General features: G+C 42.4%; 1 protein-coding gene across 3 annotated transcripts in view; it reads left to right on the forward strand.

The window, feature by feature from the left end:
* Positions 1-15398, forward strand: part of pdgfc (platelet derived growth factor c) — a 91437-nt gene extending 76039 nt beyond the window's left edge. For 2 of the 3 annotated variants that reach the window (XM_054739291.2, XM_015950812.3), the window contains 3 exons: positions 11288-11495; positions 12495-12715; positions 14291-15398. In XM_054739291.2, coding sequence (XP_054595266.1) covers positions 11288-11495; positions 12495-12715; positions 14291-14398 — 537 coding nt within the window. In that variant the 3' untranslated portion in view covers positions 14399-15398. The remainder of the gene's footprint in view (positions 1-11287; positions 11496-12494; positions 12716-14290) is intronic. The other variant, XM_015950820.3, reaches the window with a different exon arrangement.
* Positions 15399-19249: the final 3851 nt, after the last annotated feature.

The raw sequence follows: 19249 nt of genomic DNA on the forward strand, positions 1-19249 counted from the left end.
GCCCTCTGTTGTCCTTGCTGGGAATTGCTTTGCAACACTCCCCAGGAGACGGAGAAGTCCAAGAGCAAAACGTCTCCGTCCGTGCATGTGTGTCTTCCTCGTGGAGCTGATGGAGATGTATAAATTAGGCTTTAGAATCTCTCAGGAACTCGAGATTTCACCCAATCAATCATCAGAGCCATGGTTCCATTCGAGCACTCAGCGTGGGTTTGTGGCATGTTAAATAGTAGTGTCTGCAGAACCAGAAAACTGCTTTCCTGTAGCTCAGTCTCTCCTCGTGTTTACAGTCAGATCTCTAAAGCTACCATTGGTTGAGCCCCTCCCTATTTCTGTGATTACAACTGGAAGGAACACCTGTTGTTCATGAATGCACACCTATAGCCGGCCAACAGAGCTACACACATTGTTTTACAACTATTATTCTCACGTTGTTCTGATCACACACTACACACGCACCCACCCACACACAAATGTATGTGTGTGTGTGTGTGTGTGTGTGTGTGTGTATATATATATATATATATATATATATATATATATATATATATATATATAAACACACACACATGTATGTGTGTGTGTGTGTACCCACCCTTTTTGGAGTCCCTGGGACGAGTGCTAGATAGTGCTCCATCAGGGGACTCCATTGTCCTGCTGGGGGACTTCAATGCTCACGTGGAAAATGACAGCATGACCTGGAGTGGTGTGATTGGGAGGAACGACCCGCCTGATCTGAACTCGAGTGGTGTTTCGTTATTGGACTTCTGTGCAAGCCGCAGCTTGGCCATAACGAACACCTTGTTCGAACATAAGGATGCCCATCGGTACACTTGGTACCAGGGCAGCCTAGGTCGCAGGTCGATGATAGACTTTGTAGTCATATTATCTGAACTGCGGCCGTATGTTTTGGACACCTGAGTGAAGAGAGGAGCAGAGCTGTCAACTGATCACCACCTGGTGGTGAGTTGGATCAGATGGCAGGGGAAGATGCCGCGTAGACCGGGCAGACCCAAACACATAGTGAGAGTCTGCTGGGAATGCCTGGCAGAAGAACCTGTCAAGACGGTCTTAAACTCCCACCTCCAGCAGAGCTTTTACCGCGTCCCGAGAGCAGTGGGGGACATTGACTCCGAGTGGGCCTTGTTCCACTCTGTGATTGTTGAGGCGGCTGTTGCTAGCTGTGGTCGCAAGGTAGCCAGTACCAGTCATGGTGGCAACCCCCATACCCGCTGGTGGACACCAGAGGTTCGGGGAGCCGTCAGGCTGAAGAAGGAGGCCTACAGGGCGTGGCTGCTCTGTGGGTCTCCGGAGTCAGTGGACAGGTACCGGATAGCCAAGCGGGGTGCAGCAGTTGCAGTTGCCGAGGCAGAATCTCGGGCCTGGGAGGAGTTTGGTGAGGCCATGGAGAAAGACTATCGATCGGCTCCAAAGAGGTTCTGGCAAACTGTTCGGCGCCTCAGGAGAGGAAGGCAGCAACCCGCTCACATTGTTTACAGTGGGGATGGGGAGCTGCTGACGTCAACTGAGGCTATAGTCGGACGGTGGAAGGAATACTTTGAGGAGCTCCTCAATCCCACCAATGCGCAATCTGAGGAGGAACGAGAGCCGGGAGACCTGGGGATGGACTGTCCAATCTCGGGGCAGAAGTTGCTGAGGTAGTCAAACAACTGCACAGCAGCGGAGCCCCGGGGGTGGATGAGATTCTTCCTGGGTATCTCAAGGCTATGGATGTTGTAGGGCTGTCGTGGTTGACACGTCTCTGCAAAATTGCGTGGTCATCGGGGGCAGTTCCTGTGGAGTGGCAGACAGGGGTGGTGGTCCCCATCTTTAAGAAGGGTGACTGGACGGCGTGTTCCAACTATAGGGGGATCACACTCCTCAACCTCCCTGGAAAGGTCTACTCCAAGTTACTAGAGAGGAGGGTCCGATCGATAGTTGAATCTCAGATTGAGGAGGAGCAATGTGGTTTTCGTCCTGGCCGTGGAACTGTGGACCAGCTCTATACCCTTGCAAGGGTGATGGAGGGGGCATGGGAGTTTGCCCAACCAATCCACATGTGTTTTGTGGATTTGGAGAAGGCTTATCACCATGTCCCCAGGGGCACCCTGTGGAGGACGCTCCAGGAGTATGGGGTGGGTGGCTTTCTGTTAAGGGCCATTCAGTCCCTTTACCAGAGGAGCGTGAGTTTGGTCCGCATAGCCTGTAGTAAGTCGGACCTGTTCCCAGTGAGGGTTGGATACCGCCAGGGCTGCCCTTTGTCACCGGTTCTGTTCATTACCTTTATGGACAGAATTTGTAGGCACAGCCGTGGTGTGGAGTGTGTCGAGTTTGGTGGCAGGAGAATCTCGTCTCTGCTTTTTGCGGATGATGTGGTCCTCCTACCTTCATCCAGCTCTGACCTTCAGCTCTTGCTGGGTAGGTCCACGGCCAAGTGTGAAGCGACTGGGATGAGGATCAGCACCTCCAAATCTGAGACAATGTTTCTCGGCCGGAAAAGGGTGGCTTGCCAACTCCGGGTCGGGAGAGAGGTCGTACCTCAAGTGGAGGAGTTTAAGTATCTCGGGGTTTTGTTCACGAGTGAGGGTAGGAGGGATTGGGAGATCGACAGGCAGATTGGTTCAGCGTCTGCAGTGATGCGGACGCTGAGCCGATCTGTCGTGGTGAAGAGGGAGCTGAGCCAGAAAGCCAGGCTCTCGATTTACCGGTTGATCTACATCCCAATCCTCACCTATTGTCATGAGCTTTGGGTAATGACCGAAAGAACGAGATCGCGGATACAAGCGGCCGAAATAAGTTTCCTCCGTAGGGTGGCCGGGCTCAGCCTTAGAGATAGGATGAGGAGCTCGGACATTCGGGAGGGACTCGGAGTAGAACCGCTGCTCCTCCGGATCAAAAGGAGTCAGTTGAGGTGGTTTGGGCATCTGGTCAGGATGCCTCCTGAACGCCTCCCTGGGGAGGTATTTCGGGCATGTCCTACCGGCAGTACGCCCCCGGGTCGACCCAGGACACGTTGGAGAGGTTACATCTCTAATCTGGTCGGGGAACGTCTTGGGGTCCTGCCGGAGGAGCTGGTGGAGATGGCCGGGGAGAGGACAGTCTGGAGCTCCCTAGTTGGGATGCTGCCCTAGCGACCCAGACACGGATAAGCGGAGGAAGACCACGATGACGATGATATATATAGTAAGACTTTTTTGTCCATAAGAAATATAGCAAACTCTGAATCAGTGTAGGTAAGTCCTCCAACGCTTGCCCACGCTCTGTGAGGGATATCTGTATGCAAGCGGATGTCTGACGCTATTGGCTAATGCTAAGCAGCGCTCAATTCAGACTGCATAGGACTCTATGGGTCGGGGGTGGGCTTAGCAAAGAACAAGCCAGATTTTTAACCAACACCGACAGACGCATGCACATCACACCCATCCTCGCAGATTTACACTGGCTCCCAGTCAAATTTAGGATTAACTTCAAGGTCTTGTTATATGTTTACAAGGCTTTGTACTGCCCATCCCCATCCTATCTGACAGACCTGCTGACCCCATATGTTCCCGCCCGTGCCCTTTGGTCAGCAGATCATCTGCTGCTTGTTGTTCCGAAGGTTTGGTACACATCACGGGGGGAGTGTGCCTTCTCTTATGCAGCCCTTAAACTCTGGAACTCTCTGCCCCTCCATGTGCGTCTGGCTCCCTCTGTTAGCACTTCAAGTCGGCCCTGAAAACGCACTTCTTTAGCATTGCCTTCCCTCCGTGACACTTTTCATGACGATTTAGCACCGGATTTGAGTTTTTAATTCCGTTTTTATGATTCAGTTGCTCACTTTTGGCACCTCGCACCATCTGGTATTTTATTTTGTTTTATTTGTGCCATTTCAAATGTTTTTATCATTCGTCGCATTATTTTATTTTTATAGTGCTGTTAACTGTTCTCCTATTTTATTGTTTTTAGTAGGAATTTTTATCTCTGACTATTTATGCTTTTTTCTTATGTATTTTGCCTGTTCTTATTGTGTTTCTCGGTCAAGCATTTGGCTTTTTTATGTACAGCACTTTGGTTAGCTGCCATGCAATTTTGAAATGGTGCTTTATAAATAAATATGGTATGGTATGGAAACAAAATTGATGTATTGTCTACATTATATCATAGTACATGGTCAGACTGTCACTTTTACTTATTTGTAATAAAGCATACATAAATCCTGAAAAGGGTTGAACTCTGGATTTCTGCTTTAATGCCATCAGATTCATTCAAATCTGTTAAAAGTGAAAAGAACATTTTTAAAACTCCAAGTCTTGGTGTTTATTCTTCTTATTCATTATTTTCTTTCATCTCTATGCTTGATTGTCCCTTTTCTAATCTGTGGACCACACACACTGACACATGCAGCAGAATCCTTTTGTACTGTTTTTATACCAACAAAACCACAGAGATAAACTGAGGAGAAACCCCCCTCATGCTTTCACCTGTCAGGTGTTTTGTTAACTCGGCTCAACTCATTAATCCCCATGGCCTACAAAGAAAATAAGCAACTGAGGTTACTAGAAGTGCATTCACCCTGTAACCACTCTGAGGGTTGAGGGTAGCTTTAAAGGTGATTTCTGCCTTTCAGTGTTGTCATTATTACATTTTTTCTTTAACTTTAAAACAAAAAATCGGATAAGTTACAACTCCTTGAAAGAACTGGCAATGGCAAACACACAGAGGTTTGTTTTGTTTTCTGTTGTTTCCGTTGGAGACTTTGCTGCCTTCCTCTAAAATTGTATTGCTAAACAATTTAAATATAATCATCACATATGTCCCAACAAAACCTCTGTACCTAAGTACAATAATACATGTAAATGAGGAACCACATCATTTAGAGATCCAAAGCAACAATGGTGATCCATTCATGCTTCTTTTTGCTTTATTCCTTAGGCTTGGACAAACATTTTACCAAACCTTTTAAAATGCTCTAACATTTGTTTTAGTCCTTGTTTGCAGAGATACAAATTAATGAAATGAATTTAAATGAACTATGTTTGGTCTGCCTATATGCATGAAAAGCAGATAGTATTGGTAAATTGGTAAATAAACGTGAGTCAAATGTATATATAACATTGTATACTGTATACATACATATATATATATATATATATATATATATATATATATATATATATATATATATATATATATATATATATATATATATATTAGGGATGAGCGAGTACACCACTATCTGTATCTGTATCTGTATCTGTTCAACCAACTAAATTATCTGTATCTGTACTCGGAATGGGCGTGGCATAACCCGGAAGTGGGCGTGGTTTAACCGGAAGTGGACGTGGTTTACATCAATGTATTATTTTAGGTCTGAAATTGATATGGATTGATCAGAAGTTGATATGTGTATTGTTTATTTGAAAACTATTTACAGAGCAGCCTCAGAATTGAGATTAAATATTTTTGATCACAATAGTAAAGAAACTATTACAGAACAAGTGTTTCAATAAAATCAGAACATTAATATTTGAGTGCATGGATTAATACATCTGAACTCATGCAGTAGGAACTAGGAAATATGAAATGCTAGAACCAGACACAACTTTATATATACTTTTTAATTTTAATTTGATTAAACTGATTTTTTTCTTAACGTTCTTGGCATTTTCCCACACAAAGTTAAACAAAGAAATGTTGATTAGTGTGTGTGTGTGTGTGTGTGTGTGTGTGTGTGTGTGTGTGTGTGTGTGTGTGTGTGTGTGTGTGTGTGTGTGTGTGTGTGTGTGTGTGTGTGTGTGTGTGTGTGTGTGTGTGTGTGTGTGTGTGAGAGAGAGAGAGAGAGAGAGAGAGAGAGAGAGAGAGAGAGAGAGAGAGAGAGAGAGAGAGAGAGAGAGAGAGAGAGAGAGAGAGAGAGAGAGAGAGAGAGAGAGAGAGAGAGAGAGAGAGAGAGAGAGAGAGAGAGAGAGAGAGAGAGAGAGAGAGAGAGAGAGAGAGAGAGAGAGAGAGAGAGAGAGAGAGAGAGAGAGAGAGAGAGAGAGAGAGAGAGAGAGAGAGAGAGAGAGAGAGAGAGAGAGAGAGAGAGAGAGAGAGAGAGAGAGAGAGAGAGAGAGAGAGAGAGAGAGAGAGAGAGAGAGAGAGAGAGAGAGAGAGAGAGAGAGAGAGAGAGAGAGAGAGAGAGAGAAAAAACACCTGACCGGAGCCGAGGTAGTGACAACAGCACGTCAGCTCTGTCTTGTCAAATGCACCATGTCAGTTACGAAAAAAGTAACTTTAAATATTCAACCGAAAAAGAGGCGAGCTGAAGAAAACCTAGGGAAAACTGAAGAAACGTGAGAAACAGTGAAGCCATTACAGCGAGATCCGTTACTGTCTGTGTGTGTGCGTGGATGAGCCGGACGGACTGCGCTCCTGGTCGGCTAGAGTGTTTTGTAAGTAGGGAGGGGCGGGCGCTCTATGTGACTGGCCAATCACAGAGCGTGAAGACAGTCAGTTACCCAATGAGGATTTTCCTTCTGCACGATTACAGATAATGACTCGTTTTACTTGTTTCATGCTCGTATTCGTCAAAAATGCGTTATCCGTACCGGATACTCGTCTGAAACGAGTATCCGGCTCATCCCTAATATATATATATATATATATATATATATATACATATATATATATATATATATATATATATATATATATATATATATATATATATATACAAAAGCACAAAAGCCATGAGCTTTTTTACAAGTGGCCAAATGAGTTTTCTCTGCGGGGTGGCTGGGCCCAGACTTAGGAATAGGGTGTGGAGCTCGGACATTCGGGAGAGACTCGGAGTAGAGCCGCTGCTCCTCCATATCAAGAGGAGCCTGTTGAGGTGGTTTGGGCATCTTGTTAGGATACCTCCTAGACACCTACCCAGGGCGGTGTTTCAGGCATGTCCTGCTGGCGGGTTGGCCCCCTGGTTGACCCAGGACACATTGGAGAAAGTATTCCTCCGAACTGGACAGGAACACCTTGGGGTCCTGCTAGAGGAGCTGGAGGAGGTGGCCGGTCTGGAACTCCATAGTTGGGATGCTAACCCTCGTGACCCGGACCCGGATAGGCGGAAGAAGACGAGATGAGAGACGAGACAAAAGTAATCCATAATGACAAATGTGTGCATATGCAAATGCATTAAGTTCCTTACTTCCTTAATATATTTTGAAACTTCATTATAAAATAAATAAAAACCCATATTAAAACGTATTTACTTTACTGATACACGACATACATGGTGGATAGATAAGCTATTCAGCAAAAGCAGAGATCCTTTTTTTCATACTCCAAACCTAGAAAGGTGTGGAAACCATCAGCGGAAAGGGCAAAGTTTGAGCTTTGCACGTTCAGTTTGCCTTCCCTTTGAACCTCCCTCTGACAGAGGAGGAGCTCGCTGAACAGCAGCACTCTGTTTCCTCTGTGGTCAACCAGCAGCTACTGGAACCTCATGCCATGCAGGGCCAGCACTTTAGTTTATATTTAAACAAGCAATTCCTGCTCACCACTTCCATGGAATGGAAAGGAGGAAAAAAGAAGAGCCAGTCTGTAATTCACAGGAAGAGATTTTAGGAGGAAAAAAAAGCTGAAATGGCTGAGGCAAAGAGGTTGTTAAAACACAGAAGAGAAAAAGCCTGTTGAATAGAGCATGGTGAGTGCTGAGTGGTGGGCGTTGTGGCTTGTAGGAGCAAACAAAACATACATCATTGTCTCTGTGTGATCCTTTGGCCTGAAAGATCACTTTACCAGCTCGTTCATCTAAATAGATTGGAGTGAATTTTAAACAGTAAAGATGTAACATTGTGCTTCTTTAGAAAGCAGCACAAATAGAAAAATATGCACATATAAGACTTGGTAAAGTACTTTGTAACATTAGAATGGGGTTTGTGTTCACACTAACCTAAACTGCATTTAATGATGTCTAGTGAATGAAAAAAGAAACTTCATTTTCATAATATCCAAACCTATTTACTTGCTCAAAGTTCCCTTGTGCAAGACAGTGGTTTGCAGCCGCATGCAAAAGACCCAGATATATTGTTTCCAGAGCTCTCCCAGGATGCTATTTCAAAATTGTCATCTCAACATAGTTAGCTGAACCTGTCATTTCAGTCACCAGGAATAAGATTCTGTGGTTGTGCGTGACAAGAGCAAAGAGCTTTTTGGAGAAATGGTAGGGAAACAAGCCTGTTTTGTGCAAGCCAGGGGGTTAAAGCTGTTGACATTACAAACTGTTGCATTTAGATTGCATCTCCATAAAGTCATCTTCTCCCTTTTACATAGACTTTTTTTCATTTTTGTATGCATGTATAGCCTATGTAATAATTATGCAATCCTTTTTGCAAGACATAACAAAAAAGCTTGAAAAGGTAAGCTTTTTTAGGTAGCCTATGTTGACCTCAGGTGCAATCATAAAAACATTGACTTTTAAACAAAATCCTGAATATTGGCTTTTCTCTTTAATTACGTGTATTTTTTTTCAAGCTACTGTGAAAGAATAAAATGTTTTGGTTGTAATTATTTGTGGAATTTCAGCAACCTCAGCTGCTTGAGTCTTAGTGTAAAATCTACATTTTACAGTGTATTTCTGAGACCATCTTATCTTGGCTGGAGTGCAATTCACATTTCTAGTAAAGTTTTAAATTTGTTCTGTAAAGAAGTAATGTAATGATCTTGTTGTTTCTGTCATTACCCACAGCTCATGACCATGAGTGGAAGGTGGAACAAAGATGTATTGGTGAATTAACAGCTTTGACTTTTGTCTCAGCTCTGTCTTCACTTTGACAAGTCAGTATAGCACCCTAATCACTTTGCAATATTGAGTTTACTACAACCCTTGATTTACATCTGTCACTCAATTCCTTCTTTATTATTCCTTAGACGTCATCTAAGAAATAAATTTAGAGCCTGGAATTGGTTTGGACATTTTCCCCCCAGAAGCTTAAAGACAAAGCTTGAAGCTGCTGGCAGCCTAACAATGTTTCAGATGCTTCACAAGCTTTTTCTTTCTCTCTTTTTTTTCATGTCACAATGTTGCCTTCTACCTGCCAGTCACAAAAGATTAGAGAAGCCAGCAAGTTGACATGTTGGACAAACGTAATGTCTCACTGACTGAAAGGTTTAACAGATTAGACTGTTCTGCTGTGGGAGGACCAACAGGCCAGTTATCAATCGTCCATGTGCCTGCCTCATGCTGTAGCCCGGAGAGCTGAGCATTTCAAACAAATAAAGCTGTCACTGGAAAAAACAAACAAAACTAACAAGCAAAAAAATAAAACATGTATGCAAAGTGGGCACATCAGGTGACAGATGAAATGACATTTGACAACTCAGTAAAAAAGCTGTAATTTATTCAACTTTTTGAGCATCTTGAATATATTTAGCACTATGGAGGCTCCAGCTTGTTTTCTTAACACTAGAACTCCCAGGAACCGCCAGTTTGACGGCTGTCACTTTGGCCATTAAATGCAGGCTGACGATGACGTTGTGGATCAAAATGGTTCAAGTGTGTTTATAATTAACTCTTTATGAATGTGTGAAACTTACGAATGTGTGAACCTAATAAAACTGTAAGACAATATAATTTTAATCTAAACCTTGAAAAGAAGTCTCTCTATTGTTCGCTTGGTAACCGACACGGATCTTTTCCGTGGATAGGGGTGAGAGGTCCCAGATCGTCTTCCGCATTGCTGTCAGAGTCTCTGCTGCTTCCTACTGACCCGTTTTCATCAGTTTTCCCCTCTCCTCCTGAAGCAGCTTCATTTCTCATGCATGTTTCACTGAGAATGTTCTTCTCAGCCACTATTTCACTCGCAGTACGAACGGAGAGGAAGCGCGTGCGAGCTGGAAAGTTGGTTGCTTAGCAACGGCGATGCTGTCTGTTAGTCATGGATGAACGTTACCATGTAACCAATAGAGCGGTCAAATTGACGGCTTGTGGGATACGAAGACAAACACAGCTATATTTATTTTTTGATACATTATTTTATGGAAATTATAAAGCAAAAATAAAGGACACATAAAAATAGGAAAAGCCAGGACAACATGAGATCCATCTAACTAAAGTTATTACATACCAAAATATGAAAACTGTCAAAATGACTGCCTTGGGAGTTCTAGTATTAAAGTGACAGAGCCCTAAAATGGCTCATTCTGGAAGGTACTGAAAATGTAAAGATTAACTGCTGAAACTGCTTTATGTGAGAGGGATTAGTGCAAAGAACTTCATGAACATGTTTTGTATTGACCATATAAGTATTATAACTTCAGACAAGATGTCACAATATGTCTCCTTTAATGAGACGAATAGCAAAAAGCTAAGGTCAGCATTTTACACTAAAACATATGCAGTCATCAATAGTGTGATACTGAATGAACAAAAAAAGTTTAATCCCCCAAACTAGAGAATTTAGGATTTTACTCTCAAGTGTAGCATTTATAATAACAGTGTGACTTCAGTTTTAAAAATCAGTAAGTGTTTTTTTAAGCTGTGCGTTCTGTAGAACTTAAAGATCATATTATGATGCCCATCAAAATACGTGACAGAAACTTCATTGTCACAGTGTTTTGGCCATTTTGGTTGATTTCTTGTACATCATTAGTTTCATTTATTCTCACTTTCATTTTATTTTTAATGTGTGATTAGTTTGATTACTGATTCCTATTGATTATTACATGATTACAATGATTTGATGACTTTTGGACCCTCTCATTAATCAGGAGGATTGAAAGCATGCTGGGGGTGGGGGGTGCAAATGTTGCTGTTTGTCTTGTGTCAGCCAGAGGCGACTGAAGGCTTTTTCAAATGGTTTTCTGACCACTTTCTGAACTTGCTGAATGACAATGTTATTGTTGTTTTTTTATGGTGAAATAAATTATTGTTTGAATTTTAGGCATAACTTTTCAAGAAATAAACAGAATATATATTATTAAATAAATTAAGATAAATTCACGTTACAAAACTTTTTTTCGTTCTGCTGACAAATTCAGCTTTAATGCGAAAAGCAAAAATGTCTGCAACTCAACTCTTGAGAATGCTGATGCAAAAGTCGTGTTAAAAATAAAATTTAGTTTAGTTGTTGTACAGATGACAGGTTGACAAGGGAACAAAACGTTATACTCCTGCATAAATTATTTTGATGTGCATGTTTTTACAAATTAAGCTTTGACTAGAAGATATATGCTTGTTCTGTCCTTGTCAAATACATCTAAAACTAAATCACAGACAGTACAGGACTTATAAAAAAGCAACGTTAAGTGAATAATCATTAATGTTGTTTTTCTGCAGAGTATATCAGAGCCAGAAGTCCCTGCGCTCCCACCACCATCCCTGCAGGGTGTTGAGGAGCTGTCAGAGGCTGTGGCAGGGCTGAGTACTGTGGAGGAGGTCATGAAATACCTGGAACCAGAACGATGGCAGCTGGACATGGAGGAGCTGTACAAGCCCACATGGCAGGTTCTAGGGAAATCCTTCATTCTTAACAAGAAGGCAAGAGGTAAGATGTTTCAATGTGTTCAATGTAGATTAAAAATAATAATAATTAGAACTTAATACAAAAGTTAAGTGGCATGATGACTAAACACTAATGCCTCTGTCCCACTGCAGGGGACCGCTATCAGTCTGCAATTTTTAGTAAAGTGTTTCTGTTGCATTTTAAGCTCTCATGTTGGCAAGCGGTGGGGGTACAACATACCGCCATGTGTCATGCGCCATTTTATAAATAAGTTTTACAATTATTCAGTATTTTTGTGTTGCAGTATATGGTCTGCAGAGCTAAGGACAAAAAAGAAATGTTCACCGACAGGCACCACAAGTGACTCCAGAGTGTATTCGCTCAGTCCAGTTCTGCCTCGCCACCTCGGTTTGCTGGTCTGTGGCTATATATAGCATCCAGCGTGTCGTAGCGCCTCCATGTATGTTTCCCATTCCTACCCTGGCTGTTTCTGTCTTTAACTTTTCTAAATTGGGGTTTTAATTTCTTCAACTTGGCCCAACACCGTTCTGATGTCCGCTCCAATCCTTTGGCTGCCATCCACTGAGAAATTTCTTTAAAAACTTGCATTCCTTACCGATCCATCTAGAGTTTGGACTATCATGATGATGGTGAAGCTCTGAAGCTAATCAAGCCTTGTTGCTACTTATCAGGCATTTTCACATCTGTGTACAACTAATGAAAATACAAGCAGCGCAAGTCCAAGGTTTGTTTTGCTTGTGGCAAGTAGTGATTTATTTCTGTCCCCCAATCAGTGAACTGTCCTGCCCTAACTGTACCGCTCCACAATGATGGCCCTAAAACAGGAGGGGGCCACAAAAGTGGCATCTGTGGCATGTTCCGGGTCAGTTGTTTGGACCGGCTTTACAACTGGAACAGAAAAAATGGCACCCCACCCCATCCTGAATCCTGCAGTGGATCTGAACTATAAAGAAGCAAATTGTAAGAAATGTAAACATTTAGTTCTAAATTAGTTTTAATAGCTTGTTTTATGCTTTTGAGGAGGTGCTGATCTCAACCTGCTGAGGGAAGAAGTCCGACTGTACAGCTGCACACCACGCAACTATTCTGTATCCTTGAGAGAAGAGCTGAAACGGACTGATGTCATTTTCTGGCCCAGCTGCCTCCTTGTGAAGCGTTGTGGGGGAAACTGTGCCTGCTGCTCTCACCACTGCTACGACTGTCAGTGTGTCCCTGCCCGGGTTGCAAAGAAATACCATGAGGTAACTCGTTACAGAATGTGATTTATATACTGATAGCCGTATACATTTATATACATAAAAGCAAATTTACCAACTGGTAAATTTTGTATATCAGAAATTACAATGTAAATGCTTTTCTGTCACCCATATAAATTGCCCATTTTGAATGCTTGGATTGTTTTGTTAGTAAATGGAGATAAATACATGTCTAGCTTAGAGGAAAGAAAGAAAACAATCTTTTATATGGCGCCTCTCAAGATAAAAATCATAAGTCTCTTCACCAAAACAAAAAATATATAAAAAATATGTTTTTCAAAATGAAAAAAAAAATGTTTAAAATTACAAAATATTGTGATTTAAAAAATATATGGAAAGTGAGAGAGAAAATGAATATTAAAGAGGGAAATCATTGGATCCTGGGAAAGGTGGAATAAGAGCAGAATAAGGAGAGGGTGATGATGAAGGTCACGCAAAAGCCAGCCTGGTACACTGCACAACCAGTAGGCTTTGATCCCTGGACCTCAGGGACCTGCTGGGGGTGTAGGGACTGAGAAGATCATCAGTGTACGATGGTGCTTGTCCATGTAAGGCCCTATAGACCAGAACCAGGATCTTGAAATGAACCCTGAAGTTGACTGGCAGCCAGTGAAGCTAGAGGAGAAGTGGGGTGATGTGGGTGTGTTTGGAGGACTTGGTCAGAAGCCGAGCACAGGCATCCTGAACCACCTGTAGACGGTTCAGGGAGGTTCTGCTCAGACACGTGAAAAGAGAGTTACAGTAGTCTCAGCATGAGGAGATGAAGATGTGGATAACTGTCTCAATTTCAGAGCGGGACAGAATGGGACTCAGCTTAGCAATGTTCCTGAGATGGAAGAAGGAAGAGCGAACAAGAGAAGTGACATGAGGATCCAGGGTGAGAGTTGGGTCAAAGGTCACACCAAGATTCCTGACGGAAGGTTTGGTGTAGAAAGCAAGCTGACCAAGAGAGTCTCTGACTTTGGGAACCAGCTTGTCTGGGGCACAGATGAGGATCTCAGTCTTATCTTCATTCAGCTGTAGAAAGCTCCCAGCCATCCAGGTTTTGATAGAGTCTAAGTATGTGTGTAACAGCTGCAGCTTAGACATCTCATGGGGCTTAAAGGAGATGTACAGTTGGATGTCATCTGCATAAAGATGGTAGGAGATTCCTTAAAAAGGAGCTCTTAAATTTGTATTAAAAATGTTGTTGCTTAGTAAATGCACAAATCCAATAAGTGTTTGCTAAATTACCAATGAGTTTGGTCAGTGTTTTAAGAGTATTAATATTTGCATGAGGGTTTGAGCATAAATTATGTACCAATAATTTGTGTTTGTGGATTTCATAGCAATGCTACCTTAAAAAGTAAAGGATTTGATAGAGTCAAATGTTGTTTTTACTACAATAATTGTGTCATTATATGATATTTTAATTTAATTAGTAGGTCAAGGAGGAAATTGTCCAAAGTTCAAAAGACATAAAATTTATGCGCAGTTATTAAATTATTTTCTTTATATTCCCGAGTCACTGTAGAGTCACGCAGCATGACATAAACAAAGTTTTATGTACTTTCTTGGCAGGTTTTACTGTTGAAACATCGAGGTGGTGGGCGAGGCCTGCTGAAGTCCATGACTGACGTCCCCTTGGAGCACCATGAGGAGTGTTCCTGTGTGTGTAAAGATGACTAGAACTGACCTCAGACATGCCAAACAGTTGTTAATGGAAAGCACATGGGACATTAGGAATGAGCCTTTGCTGCTGTTCTGTACCTCATCCACTTCCTCTGGGAGCTAACAAGATTCTTCCTTCATACTGTTGTCCTTTCAGTAATTGGATGAAGCAGAACAGACGGGAATCTAATAAATCTTCTGAATGGATGCGGCCATGGTGGAATACCAATAGTGTGCTTGGGATGCATTTTAGAGTGACTAAAATTCACTGAAGCAGATGTGGACTATTACCTATGAGTTCTATTTTTCAGCTCAAGGCGTTTGCCTCCTACTTTTTTAAAGATCAGTTGGTGTGGGCTGACTCTGTCATATACTGTACAATGGAAGCTCATATTTTCAAGTAGTGTTTGATGTCCATAAGTGAGCTGACTCCATCGGCTTTAATTCCCCAGCTTTTTGTATTTTTATCACCGACGCAAAGAGAGGTGCTGTTTATGAGTAGTTTATCTTTGCTTTCTTCATTTTTTCTCTTTGCTATGGATTTAATCAGAGGCACAAAGCATCTGCTTAAGACTGCATTATGTGTAAATATTTTATTTTCGCATGTCTTTTATACCATTGTGCCTTTTCAAGCAAAGATTCTCAAGGAGAAAAAGTTGCACAGTGAGTCAGTTCTTTGGATAAAACGTCTTCCTTTGATTTGTCTTTGCAATGTTGAATTTGCTTGTGTCAGGAATGCCGAGCATCAAGCGATTTTTGCTAAATGATTGTTCATAATATTTATTTGTTTCATGAAAGGGAATTCAGATCCACTGAGCTTTGTTTGATATATATTTTTTTTTTTGCTGTACAGTAGTTTTAGCGTGCGTTTCTCCACTTTTAGCCAACTTTTCATTTCATCATGGATGTTTTCAATTTTTTTGTACACCAAAGCTATTTATAAGAACCTTTGGAACAACTGTTTGTGTATGTTGTTGTAATGAATGCAATAATTAAAAATATTCCATTTCTACCCTGATAGTTGTGATATGTGTGTTTCACTGGCTTCTTACTGAATCACTGGGTCGCCTCTTTTTGGTTCTTGGTTAGAACTGATGACAAGCTGATAGAAAAGTTTATTTTAAAGGACAACATTTTTTTTTCTCTAGCTAGCAAAATCTATGTGAAATAGAGACATTAAGTGTTAGCCACAACAAAGTGAGATTTGTTAGCCCATGCCTGTTAATCTGCCTGAATTTGGAAGAACCACAACACCTAAGCTGTCGTTAGCTTTGCTGTGTCATGTTCTGTGTCCCTTGGTTCCCCGGCCCCTCCAGTTCCCACTCCAGGTTCTCCTTTTGTGTCTCATTGTCTGCATCTCATTTATGTGTCTCCTGTGCTCATTTAGTTATCCTCCGGTTGTGGCTCCGGCCTCTTGTTTCCCCAGCTTAGTTTGTGTGTCAGTATGTGTGTGTGTGTTTGTGTTAGTCCTTCCTCAGTCTTACCCCGGCTTTCCACAGGCGCCGTCAGCAGCACGTTACTGCAGCAGCACGTCATAGCTGCTGATAGGAACCGCTGTGGTCAACAGAACCTTTTCCACGGGAGCCGTCAGCAGTGCGAGTCGGCCGCGTCTCAGGAGCAGCATGTCGCGGCCTTTACGCGCCGGTTCTATTTCCTACGCGCGACGCCTCTGAAACGGGTCAATTTAGACATGTTTGGGGAAGGAAAGACAGGAAATCGGACGCGGAAATGGAGAGAAGCACCCGAGATTTTCAGAATAAAGAACGTACTGCCTTCCGGTTGCTTTACTTTTAAAAAAGTTACTAACTGTGCGGCCCCGTGAGAAGTTATCACCTAGCTAGCAGTCTCCTTTGTTTTTCAGGTCCGTATTGGCGATTATAAAACGGACAGAACATAAAACACAAACCATGTTGTGATTTTCTCCTGCTTGTTGTTGTTTACTGACGAAGTCACTCGTGTGACTTCGTGCTCTGTCGGTGACAGCTGCTCCCCTGCTGCTTCGCGTCTCGTGGGAAGGGCCAAGCAGCAGCTTACGCGAGCAAGACGTGCTGCTGCAGTAACGTGCTGCTGACGGCTCCCGTGGAAACCCGGGGTCAGGTTCAGTTTTATGTTTAGGTTTATCTGCCCTCCATTGGTTCTGTTTTCCCCATTTAGATCATTTGTGTCACCTGCCTTTCCTCCAGCCCTCACTCCACACACCTGCTTCCTGTTTCCTTAATTGTTCTCCCTGTGCATTTAAGCCCTGTCTTGTCACTCTGTGTTTGTCAGTTCATTGTTGCTGTCAGTGTTGTTCCTCAATGTGGTTTATCTTGTCAGTTCTGCCTGTTCCTCTGGTATTTTTTGGATTTTGGCTCCCAGCCTTTGGATTTATTCTTTATTTTTAACTCATCCTACAATAAAAGGATTTCTTTATTTTCAACTCCTGCCTCGTGTCATCCTGGGTTCTGCATTTTGGGTCCAAACCATCCTTTCAACGTGACATGCTAGGCTTTGCTGTTTCATCTTGTATAGCATGCTCTGATTCATGCTAATTCTCTCTTAGTGGACAATTGCTGGACTTGACTTGAAACTCAATGTGCATCAAAAAGAACAGTTTTTCCTGAGATCAATGGTTTGTTTCTCCTCGTTGAACCATGCTATTAGGTCAGTACTTATCAATTAGTGGCTGTCGGGGTGGTGTGGGGCTGGGCAGGAGAATGTAAATGGTAAATTACCTGAATTTATATAGGACCTTCTCAATTAAATTCAATTCAGTTTATTTAGATAGCTCTAAATCATGAGTCGTCTCAAGGCACTTTACCAAGTAAACATTAATAGAGTTCTGGGGCCTCGTTTATCAAGCTTGCTTACGCACAAAACTGGGTCGGAAAACTGCGTAAGCAACTTTCCATGCAAACTTTAGGATTTATGAAAGAAAACTTAGTGGAAAAATGTGTGCAACTTTAAGTTGACTAAGGACCTGGCTTACGCACATTTTGGACATGGAGAGCACCTGCAGTGCTGCTGCTGAGAAGGATAAAATAATGAAAACTTGCAGCATTATCACTTGTACTGCTTCATTTTCACACAGAACAAGACCCATCACATGCGAGTGTACACACATGCGCGCACACACACAAGCGTGTGGGCGCTCACACACACAGCCTGAAGCGCAGAATTCGGAATGCAGATTATCAGCAGGGGGACAGATTGAGACAGAATGTCATGCGTCTGTGACAGTGTCTGTCCTGTCACTGTGACCCAATTGATCATGCGCCCTGTTTGGCTGACTGGTTAGCGCGCGTGCCTTTCACCCGGGAGTCTGGGGATCCAATCCCAATTGGATTTTTTTTTTATATATACGCCACAGATCTCTCTGAAGAATTCACAACATTGACGGCTTCAGCAACGCTGTGCCACTCCGTGGATTTTCTCTTGTTTTACAAAAGTACTTCCTTTCATTTCTCCACCTCACCCACAGGTACCTCAATTTCTGCTTCTGTGAAATTGCACTTCCTTGATCTGCCTTGATCTACGGTCACCATGTCATTGGTGGAGCGCTGCAACAGCCAGCATATGTATCTGCATGAGATCCACAAGGCACTTTGCATTGACTATTTATGGCAGTAAGTGGGCGTGGTGAGGGCGGGATGTGACTAAAATGCAGCTGAGAAACATTCTCGTTAGTCTCCGATTCATGAAGCAGAGATTGTGTGCAGCTGTGCGTACTCCATGTTTGATAGATCACAAACCTACTTGGCGTAAGTACCTTTTTTTTTTGCTGAGCTTCAGTACGGTTTTAGTAAGGATTCTACGCAATGTTTGATAAATGAGACCCCTGTTCATTAAGCCAATCAGTAAAAAGTTTCCTATATAAGGAACCCAGCAGGTTGCATTAAGTCACTGACTAGTGTCTGAGTCTTTACAGCACTCCTCATAATAAGCAAGCATGCAGCGACAGTGGAGAGGAAAACTCCCTTTTAACAGGAAGAAACCTCCAGAGAATCATGGCTCAGTATAAGCAGCCATCCACCACAACTCACTGTAGCGGTGGCAAATGTGTATTATTATTTGATATTCTGAATAAATATACAATATTTCCTTGCCTGATCTTTATTGTAAATATCAGAAAGTTATAGGGCTTAATCAGAATATTCTAAGATTCTTTGCTTTATTAAGCAATTATACACACTTCGTTTTGATTCATGAAAGAGTCAGGTTAATAATAAAAATGATTTTATTACAAGAAAAACACAACAAGTGAACTAAGCATTTACCGTGAATGGATGGGTCTAAAGGTGATGTAGGCTAATGTGTAAATGAGGTGTTGGTCAGAACTTCCGAATCTCAGAGAGCGGCGTCTCCGGATGAAAATGAATTTGGTTTGCAATTAACTATGAGGTTGATTGTTATCAAAGCACATTCAGACACAAGCTCTCTGTGTTCTACTCTTACCCTTTGGATGACCCTCATCCGTATCCGGAGGTCAGAAGAGGTCGATTGACCTCAGGGCACCCAGGTCCAGTAGATTGACCGTAAGCACTGACTTTCTCCAGTCTCAAGAGATGTCACCAGGTATCACAGGATAGAATCAGCTTGCGTCTCAGAGATAACTCCTAAGAAGTGAACAATTCAGCTTTGTTCTGCAGGAAATGTTTTTCATCAGCTTTGCAGGTGCACAAAAGGTTTCACGACGCATAAAAATCTTGGATGTTTATGGAGTCTTGCAACAGGTGGCCAGTCTGAGCTATTCTCCAGAACTCTCCAGCGCTGAAGAATCTCTGACTGGCTTTAGTTTTAAAGTTTCATTGTTATGGTTTTCACAGCCAGTCAGAGGCAGACAGAAAGGAAGATGTTACCAAGCAACTCTCAGAAACATGCCTTCTTTAA

Source organism: Nothobranchius furzeri, chromosome 1, assembly GCF_043380555.1.
Source record: "Nothobranchius furzeri strain GRZ-AD chromosome 1, NfurGRZ-RIMD1, whole genome shotgun sequence".
Lineage (NCBI taxonomy): Eukaryota > Metazoa > Chordata > Actinopteri > Cyprinodontiformes > Nothobranchiidae > Nothobranchius > Nothobranchius furzeri.